We start from the raw sequence: 20,332 nt of genomic DNA on the forward strand, positions 1-20,332 counted from the left end.
AGAACTGTTTCCTAAGACCATGGCGTAGAGCACAGTTACAATCTGTGCATCATTTTTGTCAACCAAACAAACTTATCAATTTAATTAAACATTTAACTACCCAATAAAATAACAATCCGTGAAAAAACAACGCTTTTTTGTCTTGAAAATGACAACAAAAATATCACACCAAAATTGTGGTGAGCAGTGAAAAGTGTGGCTGGCGTCAGAGGCTAGAGACGTGAGGAACTACAAAGCCTAGAGGGTGGAAGTGCGCTAGGTGCTACACACACGTAGGGCCGTGACCAGCTAACTGTACAAACACTGCGCACTGTAAGCCAGGTCAGGGTGCAACACAACGCCTGGACCACGCCAGTGGAAACAAAAAGTCGGCCATTTCCATCCTCACAGACACACACCAAATGCAGAGGACACTGAGAGCACTGAACAGACAGACAAAAAGTGGAACTGTCCAGCGTTATAAGCTGCACACAGCTCAGCAAAGTGAGTTATATGGCTCAGTGTAAAAAGGCCTTTCAACAGCATGGCTTTCACACATCCGTCTACTCACTGGATTTGTCAGATTCTGACTGCCAGTCCCCACTGAACTATAGGTATTAAATCTGTTGTTCCCACTGAACTATCAGTAGCACTGTCCCCACTGAACTATAGGTATTAAATCTGTTGTTCCCACTGAACTATCAGTAGCACTGTCCCCACTGAACTATTGGTATTAAATCTGTTGTTCCCACTGAACTATCAGTAGCACTGTTCCCACTGAACTATTGGTATTTAATCTGTTGTTCCCACTGAACTATTGGCAACACTGCCTCCACTGAACTCTCAGTAACACTGTTCCCACTGAACTATCAGTATCAGTAAGCAGTAGCACCGTCCCCACTGAACTATCAGTAGCAATGTTCCCAGTTTACTAGCAGTAACACTGTTCCCACTGAACTCTCAGTAACACTGTCCCCACTGCATGAACTATCAGTAAGCACTCTACAGGCAACTCAACATTTCATTAACACTGTAAGGGTAGCGGAATATTTCTGTGTGCCCTTCAGGTAAAAAAAGAAAGACTGAATATTGCCCCCTTTCCTGCATTTTCATTGGTTGCATTAATGAAGCTGCTTATTGTTTACTTATTTGTAACTGTCAAGCATCAGTAGCCAACTTGGACTTTTCTCCGTAACTCCACATATCAGTAGAGTGTTAAAATATTGAACAAGTCCGAAGGACCTGCATACATTGGCAATAATTATCTATGAAGCTTACCATGTTAGTTAGATAGGAGGTTGAGGTCTGTTAGCAAAAAGTGTAGCCAGGTCTCGTCCACCAACGTTTATACGATTTTCAAAAGCACACTAGAGATTTCACTCACTACAATGTGGAATTAGTGGAAACAAGTTGAGATAAGTTTGAAAACAGTGAAAAGAACATGTCAGTATCTGCCTAAAACTGTCTTTATATGAGACCTTCCACTCAGTAGACTACAAAACCAAACTGATAGATACAAACATACTTCAAAGAAAAGAACAGCAAACCTATATAGACTAGTCTTTACAACACAAACTACCTTTCATCCTCAAAATAATTGGTAAAAAAAGGAAAACGACCAAAAAGGTAAAGGAAAAAAACAAACAAACAAAATTAAAACATTACAGAAAACATTTTTCTTGTTTGTTTACAGAGCAAGAGAAGTGCTTCTTATTCTTTCTTTCCAGAACAACTTTCAAGCAAGCAATATTCAAAATGCAAGAAAAATGTGTTATACATTTTACTTTTACTACGTTCTTGTTATTAAATAAAAGACATCAAAGTAAAATAACTCCAATACAACAACACACTAAGAAATTTAAGTGAAAAAATTGCTGCTTCCATTCATAGCTTCATAGCAAAACAAAAGTAAACAAACAATGAACAAAATTAACAGCATGTTTAAGAGTGTTAATAATGTTACTTTTTGGGCTGCTAAAGAAAACCAATCATTAATCTTCATGGTAGAATACTACACTTGTTGCTCATGTAACTTAATATGCTTTCAAGTTTTGAAATGCTCTTAATCCCTGACCTGACACTGATTCAAGGCGATGCTTTCTGTCCTACAAAGTCATGCTAATGCACCATGCACAGTGGGTCAATTCTGCTTCACTAATATCACCACAACACACTATGAAAATACCATTAAGGCCAACAAAAAAAATAGGTCTGTTTACGGTAACCCGACCGACCCTAGTTTTTTCGCGCAACCCTAGACTTTTTTTTTTGGCATTTGGGGAAAAAAAAAAAAAAAAATCTTGTTTTTTTGGCAAAATAACGTAAAAATATGGGTTTTTGGAAAAAAAAGAAAAAATAAATAAATAAATGAAAAAATCCCGACCTACCGACCCTATTTTTTTGGCCTATGTTACCGTAAACAGACCTTTTTTTTTTTTTGGCCTAATATACTACACAGCGTAATTTTGTTACTGAATTTATGGAGTACAACTGTATACTCTTGAAAGTTCGCTGCCCACTCAAGTTACTCGTCGACAACCAATGTCACTACCACATCAGAAAAGGAAGGTTTAAAATACAGTTATGTAGGGGAATATACAATGACATAAGGGAAAATTGCACTAACATTTCAAAGTTTTTCCTTAGTACTCAACTATTCACCACTTCTACGTTTTAATATTCTGCCACCTTATACGTGAGAATAATAAATAGGTGGAATAGGACGAACTTTTGGCAGAGGTAAAGATAGAGGTATACAAGAAGGTACGTCTTCACAAAATCGTAAACGCCATTTTTGCTAATCTAGCTGCTGACAACAAGGACATGAGGGAGGGCTCTGGCTGACAAACTACTTCATAAACATCACAGAAAAAGTTTAGGGTAACACTTCACTAGTTTTAGAAAAAGATCGGGGTAACATTACCTAGTTTTAAAAAAAGATTGGGGTAACACTTCCCTATTTTTTGGAAAAAATTGGGGTAACACTTCACTAGTTTAAAAAAAAAGTTTAGGGTAACACTTCACTAGTTTTAGAAAAAGATCGAGGTAATGCTTCACTAATTTTAGAAAAAGATCGGGGTAACACTTCACTAGTTTCAGGAAAAGATCAGGGTAACACTTCACTAGTTTTAGAAAAAGATTGGTCTAACACTTCACTAGTTTTAGAAAAAGATCGGGGTAACACTTCACTAGTTTTAGAAAAAGATCGGGGTAACACTTCACTAGTTTTATAAATCTGAAAGATTTTTACAAATCCACTTCTCCTTGTGTTTAATACATAACAAGAAAAACGAGAATACAAGGATTGTTGTGAGTGTTCAACAAGGATCTATAAAAGATTTATCTTTTCCCTAACTGATGGGGGATACCATTACACTTCTTCCCGTTCCTTTCTTCACACAAGTCATGTTTAACAGGACAGGGACATTTTTTTTCATTGTTTTCATGTTAAAGAGAATAGGGATTTTTTTTAAAGTTTTCAAAAATGGATCCTTCAGGAAATAGCTTTCTTTTCCTGAATCTGACAATAAAAATAGGCCATTATGCTTTCCAATTTTTCTTTTGAAGTGGATCAATGTAGAAATAAAACAAAACAAAAAGATAAATCACAACACCAAGTCTCTCCCCTAGGCTTCAATATAACAGGATACAAACTTTAAAATGAATTTTTCATTCTCTTTTTTCCCTGTGTACACGTTCATTTTTTCTTTCCTCTCGTTAAATGGCCAAAGTGAAAATGAAAAATAATGTTAATTCACACAATTACTGTTCTTGTGGATAATGAAATATTTGCTTCAACTGCAATGATCCTCGACGCTCTTTATACATTTAGTTTGCGTTAGACATGAAAGATCAATCAAAAGACTCGACTTCATGTATTCCTTTTTAGCTACGTTTTATGAGATTGTGAATTGCTTCCAGATAGGCCATATAAATGACGCGCAAAAATTCAGTTCATTTTTATTTTCATACAAACAAAAACATTCTTTTTATTTCCTTTTTCATACAAAGCCGGGTTTCCCCGTTTCATATGGCCCCAATGGCTTCGTCGTGAGGACGTAACACTTACATTTCTCGTCCATTCAGTTTACACAATTAATTTCCGTGCTCCTGACACTCCCTTTCGCTTTACCAGTCTACCCCCTAACTTTTCAATGCAATGTTTTGGGCTTTTTGGGAAGGCACAAACTATAAACATCGAACTTGAAAAAAAGGGAAGTACTTTGACTACAATCTACTCATGCAAACACGCAAAACAAAACAAAACTGATAATAAAGGGCCATCAAAGTCAACCAAACTTGAGAAGTAAAACAAGAAAACACACCAACATTCACAGTGAGCTATTGTAACAGTCAAGGTCTCATATAAACACAGAAAAGTTATATGCTGCAGTTGAAAGTTAAAGAAAGCCAGAAAGTGTTGAAAGGGGTCAGAACTGAACGCAACCAACAAATTAAAACTTCACAACTTTGACAACTAACGTCATAGCATTTAGTCTTGCTCGTATAATTAACTAGTAACGACTGCACGTTCGACTTGCAACAGGCTCACGGCAAAACACCTCAATGTAACTTGAAATGAGTTAATTTGAACATTTCAATTGCGTTTTAATTTCTGCATCACACTGTCAGAACTGCTGACAACCCAAAAGAAGAAGAAAAATCAATGAATCTGTTCTGAACTTAATAACACTGGCATAACGCAAATGTATATAGTTTTCAGAAGCAGTTATAAACATAACTAATATTCACTGAAATCTTGAACTTGAAAATGGTCATTCCTGCTCAAATTAGGCATACAGCGAGCTTACCTCCTTGCATTTAACGCTTCAGCTAAAAACTGTATTCCTGCTAAAATATACTGAGACAAAAAGATAGAGACAAAAAGAGAAGAAAAAAAGGGATAACTTATGTGAAATACGAGCACGGATTACAACTACAAACCAAGCCATGGGAAACAAGTGAGTACTAGCGGCCCGAGGCTGTTGCAAGTGTGTGCGGTCCCTGCGTGGAGTTTGGTAACATACCTCATTGACAATGTAATCTAAAAGCTCAAATATGGCCATGGGTCTGGGTCCTTCGGCACCAGGGGGACACACGAAGCTATTGCGCGCCACTAGAAAGCAAAGACAGATATCTCCTGGTCACACTCAGCCATCGCTACATCCACAAAATAAAAACACAGTCAGAGAGAGACGGAAAGAGAGAGATTGTGTGTCCAGAATCGGCAGCCAACGGTACATCCACAAAATAAAAAGAGATTTGAGGACAGTGAGACTGTCAGAGAGAAGGAAAACAAGCGGCAATGGCAAGGTGGAGTTTATCTTGGCAATTAACTGTGTCACAGCTTGGCTTAGTGGGGTACATCACTCTCTTTGCAATCTGCAGCTGAATAACATATGACCCTGCAGCTGAATAACATATGACCCTGCAGCTGAATAACATATGACCCTGCAGCTGAATAACAGTATGACCCTGCAGCTGAATAACATATTACCCTGCAGCTGAAACTTTGTCCTTAATTGGATGTTGCTGAAATCAAAATTACTTTCTGTTTAAAAAACAAAAAACAAAACAAAAACAGTTCAAAACAAAAATGTAGAAACGTATTGCTGAATAAAAGAGTCTGAACATTCTAATTTTGTTTGTCTGATCAAAACATGATATTGCCAGACTATCTACACAAAGAAGTTTAGAGCTTCGTCCAAACTGCGACCGCTGTTGCTCAAAATATACTCCACACATACAAGTATGAGAATAAAATCAAGGCACAAAAAAACACTAGGACAAAAATAAATGACATAGATGAAGTGATCCAGTTTGAAATAAAAACAACAACCATTAAACAACAGCAGAAGCTGAAATGGAAACGAAAATGAGATATAAAAAAATTAAAAAAATGGAACGACGCTCACACACAATGCTTGACAAAGATGGCTTCCTCAAACGGTGAGTGACAGTGGGAGGGTTCACCATGGTAACCGTGGTGAGTGACAGTGGGAGGGTTCACCGTGGTAACCGTGGACAGGGAGTCGGTGAATAATATTTTAAAAAAGTGAAACTGCTTCCACAATATTCAGAAAACTTGGAAACAGGAGACAGTCACAACAAACTTATTCTGTTGTTGTGTTTGCCACTGATTAAAACACAACACTCATAACTCTTCAGAATAACTGAATTTAAGATTATGCCCTGACCTACTCAGTTTCAGATTAAACAGAAATTTGTTGTGACGTACATTGTTTGTAGCACACATTTTAGAACATTGAAACAGAAAGCTGACAATAACAGAGAGAAGTGGAAGGGGGGATGGGGGGGGGGGGGGGGGGTTGGAGAAAAAAAACAAGGTCCTTGCAGGTTAACATAACACCTGTACAATGAAAGCTCCCACAAAACAAAAGTTTCATTTTTACAATATTTACACATACAGACTGTGGCATATTTTAATCAAAAGACAGACACTGCCCTCTAAACTATCCCTTTATGGTTGGCAGTGGTGTAAAAGCCAACGATAAATATGGAGACGGAAACTTTCTGACAAATAAAAGCTTGTGACTATTTTGTATCACATTCCAAACATAAATCTGTCTTGCTTCTTTATTTTTATTTTTCATTTATTTTATTTTATTCTGACATCTGTCCCACTTGTGCAACCATAGTAAACCCTCCTCACGTGATTTTGATGCAGTGGTCACCAACCTGAAAATGGGCAACCTCTAAGCATTTTGACCAGAGGAGATTTTCATGAAAAAATCCAGGTTGGAGGAAAAAACGAAAAATCCCTGAACATGTGCTCAAACTGAAAGGGAAATGATGGCAGGGGGGGAGGGATTGCTGAGGGGGAGGGGAGGGCTTGAGGGGAGAGGAAGCGGAAGACAGGGGGAGATATTGGACTCAGATAGCAAGTGTTTGACTGACTAAGCATTAGTGATGGAGCTCAATTCAGAAAATGAAACATGTATGTTTCAGGCGCCTTGGATAGTAGTGTATATCCAGGGCTGGATCTAGGGGCATTTCCTGCCTCCCCCACCGCTCCCCCTAACTCTGCAAATTACCTCTTTTCTTGAGGAGAGACTAAAAATACCCCTTTCAAATGCTAAATTTCAACACCTGGGTGCACAGCAACTGAACCTTTGCCAGATGTTGGAAGCCCCTCCCTCTCGTGCACTAGGTCCCTCCCTCTCATACACTAGGTCCCTCCCTCTCATACACTATGTCCCTCCTTCTCATACACTAGGCCCCTCCCTCTCATACACTATGTCCCTCCTTCTCATACACTAGGCCCCTCCCTCTCATACACTAGGCCCCTCCCTCTCATACACTAAGCCCCTCCTTCTCATACACTAGGTCCCTCCCTCTCATACACTAGGTCTCTCCCTCTCATACACTAGGTCTCTCCCTCTCATACACTAGGCCCCTCCCTCTCATACACTAGGTCTCTCCCTCTCATACACTAGGTCCCTCCCTCACATACACTAGGTCCCTCCCTCTCATACACTATGCCCCTCCCTCTCATACACTAGGTCCCTCCCTCTCATACACTAGGTCCCCCCCTCTCATACACTAGGTCCCTCCCTCTCTTACACTATGCCCCTCCCTCTCATACACTAGGTCCCTCCCTCTCATACACTAGGTCCCCCCCTCTCATACACTAGGTCCCTCCCTCTCATACACTAGGTCCCCCCCCTCTCATACACTAGGCCCCTCCCTCTCATACACTAGGTCCCTCCCTCTCAAACACTAGGCCCCTCCCTCTCATACACTAGGTCCCTCCCTCTCATACACTAGGTCACTCCCTCTCATACACTAGGTCCCCCCCTCTCATACACTAGGCCCCTCCCTCTCATACACTAGGTCCCTCCCTCTCATACACTAGGTCCCTCCCTCTCATACACTAGGTCCCTCCCTCTCATACACTATGTTCCCCCCTCTCATACACTAGGTCCCACCCTCTCATACACTAGATCCCTCCCTCTCATACACTAGGTCCCTCCCTCTCATACACTAGGTCTCTCCCTCTCATACACTAGGTCTCTCCCTCTCATACACTAGGTCCCTCCCATACACTAGGTCCCTCCCTCCCATACACTAGGCCCCTCCCTCTCATACACTAGGTCCCTCCCTCTCAAACACTAGGTCCCTCCCTCTCATACACTAGGTCCCTCCCTCTCATACACTAGGTCCCTCCCTCTCATACACTAGGTCCCTCCCTCTCAAACACTAGGTCCCTCCCTCTCATACACTAGGTCCAGCCCTGATATTTGTGGTGCAACAAGGACCATTCACTTTCCATGCCTTGGTGGGGGGTACTACACTTCATCCTCTCTGGCTGCGTGTAAGATGCGTCTCTTGGCTCTAATTCCCACATCCACAGCTTTCTCAGTCCAAGCGGCAGCTAGTCCAAGCAAGGCGGGGGCCAGGCTCCATGCAAGCATCTCACATCATCTCTTCACCTTTCATCTCTTCTTCCTTCAACGTTCAATTTGTGGTTATGTCTCGGACCCCTTTTCCCATTTTACTGTTCCACATCAGACTCAACGGGTCATTATCGTTTCACTCCATTTTATGTTTACCACCAATGCTTGCTTTACCCATCTGCTTTTAGACTGGGATTCCGGACATTCCACTCAACAGATCTGTATGGCTGATACCTCTATCTTGCTGGTATTACAGTCGATTTGCTTTCCTAATGGTTCCTTTTTGCCTGCTACAAAATACACTTGTGCCAACTGCCCTTTACACTTCTGGATATTTTTACTTTTATATTTAATTCTTCAGAATTTTTCGCTAACGGTAAAAAGTTAACATTTTGTTGCATGTCCCATTTGTGTCTGCCTGCATGCAACGAAAAACAAAAAAAGTCAAAAAGCTGGAGACTGCCCATCAAAAAGAGTATAATACAATCTAAAATCAAATAGCTGCTTGAAGAGAGTCTGCAAGTCTACAAGTAAATGGACACGGAAACAAAACACAGCACACAGCCTCGCGATTCTGTAAAACATGAAAAAACAAAAGAATGAGTCTGGGGATAAAAAATACACAGCCCCGGGCATGCAAAACATGTGTACAGGTATGTGAAGAAAGCCTAAACAACAAACTGCAAAGCCACAGCGACGATTCACACTTAACAAATAATAACAAGAGAAAAAAACAGACAGACTTTGCTGTCAACGAAGACGCACAACAAAAAGACAGCGCATAATAAAAACACAAAAACAACAGCCGCTGTACAGCAAAAAACAACAGCCGCTGTACAGCAAAAAACAACAACCTCTGTACAGCAAAAAACAACAGCTGCTGTACAGCAAAAAAAACTAGTGAAAACAACAGCCGCTGCAAGAGCCAGAAAACAGCAACAGCAGAAATGGAAAATAAAACCAAAAAGGAGCAACAAGATGGCTGTACAGTGATTGAATCCAGGGACATGGCGGCAGCGTTTACCTCGTTGACAATATACTCGAGAAGCTCAAAAATAGCCATGGGCAGTGGGCCGTCGCCACTGACCGGCGACATCTCGCCCGGACAGGCTGGAAAGTAACTGGTGGTGGTTAAAACGTCTATCCCCCCGGGACACGCTGGAAACGGAACTTGGACTAAGTAAGCACAAACAGTCACGCCACAACGTACACACAAAACACCACAACAGTCACAAATCACAAGGGGTCCGTTCTACAGCTCTGCTCCTTAACCGGGCGTTTCTCTGAGACAAAACAAGTTAACCCTTTGTCTACCGGACAAATTTATCAATAAAATATCAATAAAAAGTCACATGATGCAAGGTAAAACAATGACGCCCAAACTGAGAAAATGGTCTCCAGGGGAGGTAATCATCTTGCTGCAATTCAAAGGGCGATATACAGTGGTTGTTTGCCTTGTCAGAGTATTGATTTGTTTCATGATAGTGGTTTTTTGCACACAGTTCTCTATTTTTCCTGCGCCCAGTTTAGAAGCAGAGTTGCAGTTTGAGTATTTGATAAAGAAACACAAGGGCTGTTCCTTCAGGATTCTGCATGGTGATTGCTTGTCTACCTTGCTGATGGAAGAAACCCCTGAGAAAATTCCTTTTTGTTTGTGTGCTAAGGAAAGGCACAGGGATGACGTATGGGGCAAACAGAAATGTTCAAATGAGAACTATAAGTATAAAAAGCAGAGACTGAACTGCAGAAATAACTTATGAACATTCTGTGGCAATCTTTCATATAACAATAGAGGTTCACAAAGCACAACTTTTCTGTGAAACATTTCTGATGACATCTGGCATAGAAAACAAAAGATCTATTGAAAGAAAGCAACTGTTTGAATGCAACTGACATCTGCCCAGCTTACAGGCCAACTTAGGCACGTATGCTCCACAGATTTCCATTTTGTCATGTCTGCACTCTATCTGGTGTCACTGATGCCATTCAGCGTAGCTCTGTGGCGTGGCCCTCGATCTACTGTTCCAAACCTTGGTGCAGAGGGCACTGCATGTCCCGCTTTAAATTCAAGTCAATCCCACCCCTGAATATCAAGTTGTTAACGTTCCAAAAAAGTAACCTTTTTTCTGTTGTTTTGTCCTGGATTTAACCGTCCAAAAATTCAACCTTTCTTGTTTTTTTTTAATTCAAGATCATTTTGATACAAACTTCAGAAAATGGACAAAGCAAAGTTTTGAAGCCAGGGAGAGAAAAGTTTTTTAAGCCAACCACGCAGAGTCCCTACAAAGTACAATGTTGTGCAACATCTCACACGGTGAAACTTATATCAAACAATAATTCTAGAGAGAAAAAAAGCAATAGTGCCATCATGTTATTTGTTCAAGATTACACATGAAATGAGAGCAACAGTAAACCTCTACAATGATTACGATGAAAGAAATGCTGAAATTAGAAACAGTGTTTACTATACGAAGAACTGATTTCAGAAGAACGTTAACACAATAAAGTTAAGATCAAAACTTGACTAAATGTAAAAAAGGGTGCCTGTAGTTGACAAACAACATCAACAAAATGCAACCTACAATAACTTAGAAAGAAACAATACACCATGATTCTTGACATTTGTGCAAAAAATCTACCGTGCAGTTTAAGAATGATACCAAGGACCTTGGTGTGTAAACCATTTTGTCAACCCCTGCAGATCTGTCCAGGCTTTTACATAGGCTGGGAGCTTCCTTACACTTCCACACATACCAATAATCTGCATCCTGGCATCTTTCTGTGCAAAGTGGAATTTGTGTGTGTGCTGGATTCATTTCATAAGCGACACCAGTGTCACTGACTGCAAAATGACTTCAGCAAAAAATGCGATTCTGCACAGGAAGCAGCAAGACTACAGTTAATTCTTGGTATGTGTCTTGGTGGAAGGATGCTCCAACCTGAGAGTCTGACCCCCGTTTCTCAGCTGCGAGATCTGGCAATAAAGCGAGTGAAGCTAGGAAATATAGTTTCTTGGGGACCGCTCACCGCGCGCGAGGATGGATGGGATTTATCTTCAGGAGAGTGTCCCCATGGAGGTGCTCGCCACTCGAAAAAAAACATGGCGGTTGCACGGCTGCAATTCCCACTGGTTGTTCACAGCGGTTCACCTACAACTTGCCATATTGATCAATCGTGTTTAAGTCTCGCCTGGCTAGCACAAAATCGTATCATGCATACATCCTTGTTTACGTGCAAAGCGAGTGGCTTTCCGCAAGCATTTATTGCCTGTTCTTCTTCAGCGTTCATGGGCTGTGACATTCTTGTACACTCGCGGGCAAGAGTGGGCTTCTTTATTTCCCCGCGTGAGGCCGTTTCTTCCCGCTATTTAGGTAGTCCTACTCCGATTGTGGAGGATTTTTTGCCTGGTGGAAACGGGTGTCAGGACAGACCTGTACTGGTTGATGATAATTGGTTGACACAAAATGTGGATTTAAGTCAAATAAAATGTCTTACACATCAATCTTTAACCTAAAAAAAGGTTTCTTTCCAAGTGTATTTTTCTTAAAGTGTCTATTTTCTTGTCAAATAAAGATGTGATTAACATTATGTAACAAGAGTGGAGGAAAGGAGGGAAAGACAGGTTTACGTGTTTTTTTCTCCATTGGACTATCAATCTGCTTACAAAATATGGACAGAAACACAAGGTTTAACAAGAACAACACAAACGTTTTCACTTTTCCGATACACCGCTGACAATACTTGAGCTATCCACACTGTACCTGTCAACTTCTTGTCAACATCATGTAACAATATCTTTGTGACTGGGGATAAAAATAAGTTTAGTTTTGTAGCACATGTACTCTGTCAAATTCATGGAATTGGAATGGTTATAACTCAATTGCAAACAAAACATTGTAACCTTCTTGTGATGAGAACTGCAACACAAAAGCCCTGAAAACTGTTAATGTTGTAAATTCTAGTTGTGGTTTCTCTTTAAATGGACAAAATATCTCAAACTCTTATTTATGTAACAAAGAGGCACAGAAATTGGAGAAAACATAAAATTATCTAATAATAAAAGAGGTACACGTACGTCTAAGCAATGATGAAATGCCATGTAAAATAAAGCGAAAAAAAACAAAAGCAAGAGAAGAAAGGAACAAGTCAAAATAGCTGTGCTTGGTGAACAAGTACCGGAGACCACTATCATCAAACTAAAGAATGAAAATGTGAAAGATCAACCCAAACATGTTAAAACCAATGTCTGTTTTGTAAAGACAGATAATTGAGTATTTGTTCTTGTAAAACTATGAATTTAGTTAACCCCACTTTTTATCCTGTATATTTTCCTTCCTTTTGCAGGTTAAAACTTGGCTCTCAATAATGGTCTCCCACACTGTTCCTTATTTTCAATTTATTTTAGTGGATGACCGTCAAGTTAATAACTTTTACACAGTACAGTTCAGCAAAAACTGTACATTTGCGTCAGAGAAAAGAACAGAAACAAGAGCAAAAGATGTCACTGTGCTTCAAAATTCTACAGACAGAAAACAAACATCAGAATATGTAACTAAACATTGGTTCAACAATCAGAACTAAAAACTGTCATCTCACACACTTTTTATAATTGAACTTTCATTTAATATCTTGACCTCTTCTCTGGCTCTCTTTCTACATTCACACGCACGCACACACATGCAACCACACAAACAATGCACGCATCCACATTCACAAAGAGACACACACGCAACCACACAAACAATGCACGCATCCACATTCACAAAGAGACACACACGCAACCACACAAACAATGCACGCATCCACATTCACAAAGAGACACACATACACACATCAGAATGCGTGCACACACACACGCACGCACACAACTCTCCACACTCTCACTGAGAACAAAGAATAAGAAATTAGAAGAAAAGACTAAAATACAACATAACGCCAAATAACTGGACCCTGTGACCTTCACCTTTGAGAGCTTTTCCCGTTCTTGCAGCCTCCATGTGTTCTTCCATGACGTCAACCCCAAAGATAGAAGAGAGGTCATTGGGATCGGCTGGCGGGACTGGATATCGTCCGATGGCCATTTCTACCAGCGACAAGCCCAGACTCCAGATGTCAGACTGAACTGTGTAATGCGTGCCCTGCAACCTCTCAGGCTGCACACACCCAAACAAATTGATCTAACAAAACAAATGGCTGTTGGTGAGACAAACAGTCTTAAAAATCAAAACAATTCTGTACACACCAACATACTACATTGGGACAGCACAAGTACAGAATTCTTTTTAGGGATTTTAACATGTCAAATTTATGCTCATAATAAAAGTTACAACACACTGTAGTTCATCTACCATTTCTTATTCAAGTCCCGCGCTTTAGATAAATCCATTCACAAAGTTTAAAAATTATATCTGTTTTGAGATAACTGCTTTCTTTTTTATATTCCTTGTCCAAGTACAAGTTTAAAACCTTCAATAGTCTACTTCTCTTACCTTGCACAAAAAAACCAGCCATTCGCTTTTCTAAAAAAATAAAATGCAGTAAAACAATCTTCCCATGTTAGCATTTCAAACAGTATTCCTTCCCCTACACCAATAAGTTGACCTGGTAGATCGGCAAAATCTCCACCCGTAACCCACCCTGGATTCGAACCCCGAACCTTCCAGGCACAAGACTGACATCTTAAAGGCCAACATCAGCGCGGGAAATGTAGCTCTAGTTGCTCGTGTTGGCGATGCTAAATTTAGCTCTGTGGTGTTCTACTATAACAAGACTAGATCTCTACTATAACAAGGCTAGATCTCGTGGAGACAGATGTTCGGCTTAAACCACTAGGCCATTGTGGCATCGCTCACCGCCATATAAGACCTGGTGCCGACAAAGGAGTTGGCCATGGAGTCTATCAATTGCCCGCTGACCCCGAAGTCGCAGATTTTTATTTCACCACGCGAGTTGACCAGGATATTGGAAGGCTTAACGTCTGCAGACAGACATCACACAAACCTTAGACACACCTTACAATATACACATTTCTCTAACAAAAACTAATGCTTATATGATGTACCATTCTGCTGAAAGACATATCAACCAAACCTTAGACACACCTTAGAATCTACACATTTCTCTAACAAAAACTAATGCTTATACGACTTACCATTCGTAATGTACTACAGTGGAACCCCTCTTTTAAGACACCACCCCCCCCTCCCCTATTGAAGACTCCCTCACTTTTAAAACACTGTGTTCTCACATTTTCTGTTCATGACCTCTGTAAATGTACCCTCACTTTTAAAACACTGTTTTCTCACATTTTCTGTTCATGACCTTTGTAAATGTACCCTCACTTTTAAAACACTGTTTCCTCACATTTTCTGTTCATGACCTCTATAAATGTACCCTCTCTTTTAAAACACTGTTTTCTCACATTTTCTCTTCATGACCTCTATAAATGTACCCTCACTTTTAAAACACTGTTTTCTCACATTTTCTCTTCATGACCTGTGTAAATGTACCCTCACTTTTAAAACACTGTTTTCTCACATTTTCTCTTCATGACCTCTATAAATGTACCCTCTCTTTTAAAACACTGTTTTCTCACATTTTCTCTTCATGACCTGTGTAAATGTACCCTCACTTTTAAAACACTGTTTTCTCACATTTTCTGTTCATGACCTCTGTAAATGTACCCTCACTTTTAAAACACTGTTTTCTCACATTTTCTGTTCATGACCTCTGTAAATGTACCCTCACTTTTAAGCCTTTCAAGACCCGATTTTCTCCGACGTTTGGAGTTTGGAGTTCCTTAAAGAGGGTTCCACACTACACATGTCTAAAATCCCATAGAACAACTATTTCTTAAGACGAGGGGTAAAAATGAAGTGTAAAAACTGTGCACGTTAATGGTAGGGAGGCCCATCGCACATAGCACAATCAGCCATTTTCACACTCTAATGGCATGTGACTGTCAGCAGAAGGGGATAATCTTCATCTTACTCTATCTCTAATCTTAATCTATCTCTCTTTACCCAGTTATCCGCCCACTGAGTTGTAAAAAGTCACAATCATCACAACAAAATGCCTGGTGTAATGTCATGTCACATGACGAGAATACATGTCTGCCTTTCTGTGAAAGGTCAAGTACACATGCAAAATGCTGTGTGGGAGTACCCTCTGGCCTCTAACGCCTTTCATAAAGGGCAGTGTTCTTCTCAGGCCTCATCTTTGGTCACTGATGGTCACTCTTTTAATCTGTGGCATAATGCCTTGACCCCATCTGACCTATTGCACCCATAGTCTGGAAACGACACCGAAGGGTCTTTGATATGAAGAAATAATAAAAAGCTATATGAATTAGCAATACATCATTAAACACTTTGCAACAGGTGCCGAAAACCTGTCGGATCTGAACCTGAAACATGAAAGCCAACACGCATAACACAAGAGCCTGAGGCAAAAAGGATAACTTTACACAGAAAAAACAAAGGTTCTCACCTCGGTGAATAATTTGATGTTTTTCTCGTAAGTACGACAACCCTTTCAATACCTGTGACAGAGCAAAGAAGATAAGGGCTGCAGTGAATAACTGAATTTGTGCTGACGGGCTTAATATGACATTGCTTCAAGTTCATACACTTTAAACACCTGTTACTTCAATTTCATTTGATTTCAAAATCAAATCTGATCCTTTCATTAATTTTAGATGTCTGGTAAATCATGTTTATTAAAGGATTATCTGTGTGGGTATGAAACAAAAATGATTAATTTGACTTTGAAATGAATAAAAGCATGCACACGCATACATACTGACACACCCATTATGAGCATGAAGAATCTAGTTTCAAAATCAGTAAGACTAAGACAGCCCCCTCCCCCATACACACACCTGCAGACTGTGGTGTTTACAAGTATACTTACAGAAATGTTGATAACACCAAGGATTGGTTCAGGGACTCTACCGGCCTTTTTCAAAATAAGATCTAAGGACCCACCATCCTGGAAAATAAAACAAACACACATCAACCATTGCAGCAAATAAACATGATACTTTCTAAACTGCTATGGGACAAAACCAGAAAAGAAGCAAATATGTATGAAAGGAAGAAATGCCATGTGTAAAACAGTAAATGACACGATCACTGATCAAATACTGTAAATGAATGTGTGAATTAACCGCTCATCATTCAAACGTCACAGAGTGAATTCATGCAAACCAGTAAAATCCTACTGAAGAACAAGTGGTGTAAAGCTAAATCAATACATTTAGTCAAGCTGTGGGCCTCAGGGAATGCAAATTAACACACTGCATTTTTTTTTTATACGTACCAAGACCAGTAAATTATAGGTTTGCTGAAACCCTGCGGCCAAGACAGCGCCGACATATTTTCTTGGTTACACAAGCCAAATACAATACATGTATGTAAAACTAAGAAGAAGAAACATTTTACCATGTATTCCATGCATATGCTGATTTCACCATCACTGTAGAAAGCGCCATAGTAACCTACAATGTCCGGTGAGTTACACTCGTGTAAAACTTTGAGTTCTCTGATGATCTGGTTCCTCACGGCCGGCTTGATTTCCAGGTGAATTAACTGCAAAAAGGACAGTGTCAATCAGCAACAAGTGGAAAGTAAAGGCCATCTAATGTAAGAAATCTGAACAGATCGACTGCGAACGTCCATAATCAAGAAAGGTGAAATGTTCATGACCATTACTGCGTTTATAGATCTTTAACATGTCTTATACCCCCCCCCCCCCCCCCCTCAATGTCAAAAGCAAAACAGACTTCGAGAAGATGTCTAAGTGCAAAGAAGGGCATCACATAAAAAAAATTCGCTTCTCAGGTATGTCTCCCAGAAATTAACAAAGAATTTTGAAAATGAAGTTTGTCTCGATAACATGGTCTTATTACCAGGAGAAAATGACGCGTAAAGTCACCGCCAGGCAGTGCATGTATCGGTATCATATATCAATAAAACAGATTCACCACTGTATTACCTTCCTGGCCATGATGAGGCCGGTGGGTTTATGCAGCACCTTGGTGACCACGCCCCCATTCCCTGCCCCCAGCTCCCCCAACTTTTCAAAGTCCTCCTCCAGCAGCTCCCCCACTTTCTGTTTCTGGGAGAGAAACTCCTCCAGTCTCTCTCGCTGCTGGTCATCGATGTCCAGTTCTTTCAGCTTCAGTTGCAGCGCCTCTAGGCTGGCTTGTGCGCCATTCTGACGGCTGGGGACAAAAGAAAAAAAATTGTCAAGAGGAATAAAATCATAGACAAAAAGATGGAAAATTGTTAGAGGAATAATAATCATAGACAGAGTATTTGTACTGTAGTTTTGTGTAGTTTTCATGATTAAAATTCATTCCAAAGGACAAGAAAGATAAATCTTCTTTTTAAAGGCACAGTGCAGCTCACAGCCTTCGTTTTGCGTTTTTGTTGCAGCTGAGTGCATTTACAGTTCAAAAATCCTCCTATGGTAGTAAAACAAACCCAAAACTACCCAATGACGACATCTGTAAAGCTCGACAGTTTCTTGTTCACGCGAGTGCATAAATTAACCTAGTTATTACGTGGTGTTTGGTCGGAGTTCGATTCAACTGAGTGATTCCGGCCTCGATTTTGTTTTACACAAACTCATGATGACGTCTGACACAGTTTGCTAGTGACGTGTCTTTTTGTGCATGATGTGGTGATCTACCTGATCTAAATTTAGATCCAAAAATAGGTCAAGACCAGCCGGGTCCGAGTACGAAATTAATTCGTAAAAACATCGCAGTTCTTGACTCTTTGGGTGCAAGTCAATGAAACTTGGTAGTTCTTCTAACGGATAGCTGCCTGAGGTATGACTAAAAGCCCCAGGGGCTCCGTGCACCTGGATTTGACAAGTTCAGTACCTTTAAGAATAATCACAGACAAAAAGATGGAAAATTGTCAGAGAAATAAAAATCATAGACAGAGTATTTGTAGTTTTGTGTAGTTTTCATGATTAACCCTTACACTGGTGCAATTCTGTAACTTAAAGTGTAACACATGTTACATAGCCAATGGTGAGAAAAATGGTCATATAGGTTTTCGCATCCATGGGAGGTAATCTGAACCGACCAAACAGACTGAGCCAGTAGCGCGACATATGTCGTGACAACCATGCAGGTGACAGTAAACGTAAAGTAGCGCGACATATGTCGCGACAACCAGCCTAATAGTAATAGTTAAAATTCATTCCAAAGGACAAGAAAGATAAATTCTTTTAAAGAATACTAGAACATCTGTCACACTGTCTAGTCACCATGTGACCATGATATGCCACACTTCTTTTAATGGCCTGTCGGGATTATGACTATTTAGTATTAGGCAAAAAAAAAAAAATTGTCTGTTTCTGGTCACCCGACCGACCCTAAATTTCGGCGCCGACCCTAAACTTTTTTTTTCCAAACTCAAAAAATTGTTTGTTTTTTTTTGGTGGTAAAGGACAGGGTGAGAAAATGAACAACAAAAACGTGTGAAAACGAAAGTCCGCTGACGATTTGTAAATGTGTTGAGTGTCTTGTCTCTATGTATAGTGAATCCAGTCTCTTTGCGCGATTTTTGAAGTTAGTTTTATTGGTCTACATTTGGGGTAAAAAAAAAAATTAAAAAAATTAAAAAAAAATTAAAAAAAATCCCTACCTACCGACCCTATTTTTTTTAGCCATGTTACCAGAAACAGACAAATTTTTTTTTTGGCCTTAGAAAATCCATACCCTTTAAATTTTGTTGAGCGCTCAGAATAAATAACACCTCTAAATTTGTCTCTCACTATCTGCAAAGTGCAATGTATTGTAAATTGTAACTGTCTGTGTGCAATGTGCATGTTTTTGAAAACAATTCAGTTATTTACACTACTCATCCATCAAAATATTTGAAGAGGGCATTCATTTAATCACTCTTTGAGTCTACACTGTGTAAATGTTTAGTAATAGAACTATGGGAAATCTGGAACCACAGGGAAACTTAACTTCCCTTTACAAATTAGTAATTGGTAAATAAATTAATGTAAATTGTAAAAAAATGTAATGTATTGCAAAATAATGCACGCTGAGTGAACAGAACAGAGAGTGACATAGTGTTTGTGTGCCAAAATCAGTCTAACAGGATTTTACTTGAGTGTCACAAACAACAGCAGGCTTCAGGATTCACTAATTTCCTGGTTTCTCTACACGGAAACATATCACAAGAAGACTGACCCGAAGGTCTCAGCTCATGCCCATGGAATTTTTTTTCCTGGCTCTGCTGTAATGTATCGCTCTACCGATTTGACTGAGAAGCCGAGCAGCCTCTTGCTGGCAGTGGCACTGTGTCAGACGGTGTGTGGTGTCGCTGTCAGTGCCAGCAGATCTTTTACCTGACAGATTGTCTGCTGCAGACTAGATAACCTAAGCCCAGCAACTGAGGAAGTCTTCGCGCACTATCGCAAAGCAAACATTTTGCAGATCACATAATGCACAAGCCCACAGATGGTAACAGGTTTGGCAAGCGCGATCCACTATTTTCTATCACTATAGCAATCCAATGCTTGAAGCAAATGAAAGGTGAACGATCAAGGTGCAATGCAAAATATCTGGGATTCCTGGCATTCTCGCTACCGTTCGACATCGATTCATACTCACTCCGTAGTTCCATCGCCTCCCGGCTCAGCCACGGAAATCGTCAGATTCAGCTTGTTCTTGGCAGGCATAGTGATGGCACAATCAAATGTCAGTTCACTAATTAAAACATCGGGAGAATCGGGGAGAGGATTTAGCTGTGAGGTGCCCCATAAACAGAGAAACAGCTTCACAATCACACAGTCGTCCCAATCAAAACATGACCGACATCGCACACATTAGTACCCATAATAGTAGGAAGTTGCGAACATTCATAGATTATGAATATTCATGAGGTTAGTGCGAATAAGAATCACCG

The 20,332-nt window shown here is 40.1% G+C and overlaps 1 protein-coding gene and 1 long non-coding RNA gene across 4 annotated transcripts in view; both read right to left on the reverse strand.

The window, feature by feature from the left end:
• Positions 1–20,268, reverse strand: part of LOC138946341 (dual specificity mitogen-activated protein kinase kinase 1-like) — a 36,112-nt gene extending 15,844 nt beyond the window's left edge. For 2 of the 3 annotated variants that reach the window (XM_070317901.1, XM_070317910.1), the window contains exons 1-8: positions 20,038–20,268; positions 17,391–17,619; positions 16,838–16,984; positions 16,308–16,385; positions 15,885–15,936; positions 14,249–14,373; positions 13,360–13,549; positions 9,421–9,554 (exon numbers count right to left, since the gene is read on the reverse strand). In XM_070317901.1, the coding sequence (XP_070174002.1) occupies positions 9,421–9,554; positions 13,360–13,549; positions 14,249–14,373; positions 15,885–15,936; positions 16,308–16,385; positions 16,838–16,984; positions 17,391–17,619; positions 20,038–20,105 (1,023 nt within the window). In that variant the 5' untranslated portion in view covers positions 20,106–20,268. Of the gene's footprint in view, positions 1–5,006; positions 5,096–9,420; positions 9,555–13,359; positions 13,550–14,248; positions 14,374–15,884; positions 15,937–16,307; positions 16,386–16,837; positions 16,985–17,390; positions 17,620–20,037 lie in introns of all 3 variants that reach the window. The other variant, XM_070317918.1, reaches the window with a different exon arrangement.
• LOC138946507 (uncharacterized) overlaps positions 1–20,332 on the reverse strand; it is a 458,926-nt gene that overhangs the window by 15,844 nt on the left and 422,750 nt on the right. The gene's annotated exons all lie outside the window — the stretch shown is intronic.

This window comes from Littorina saxatilis, linkage group LG1 (assembly GCF_037325665.1).
Source record: "Littorina saxatilis isolate snail1 linkage group LG1, US_GU_Lsax_2.0, whole genome shotgun sequence".
NCBI lineage: Eukaryota > Metazoa > Mollusca > Gastropoda > Littorinimorpha > Littorinidae > Littorina > Littorina saxatilis.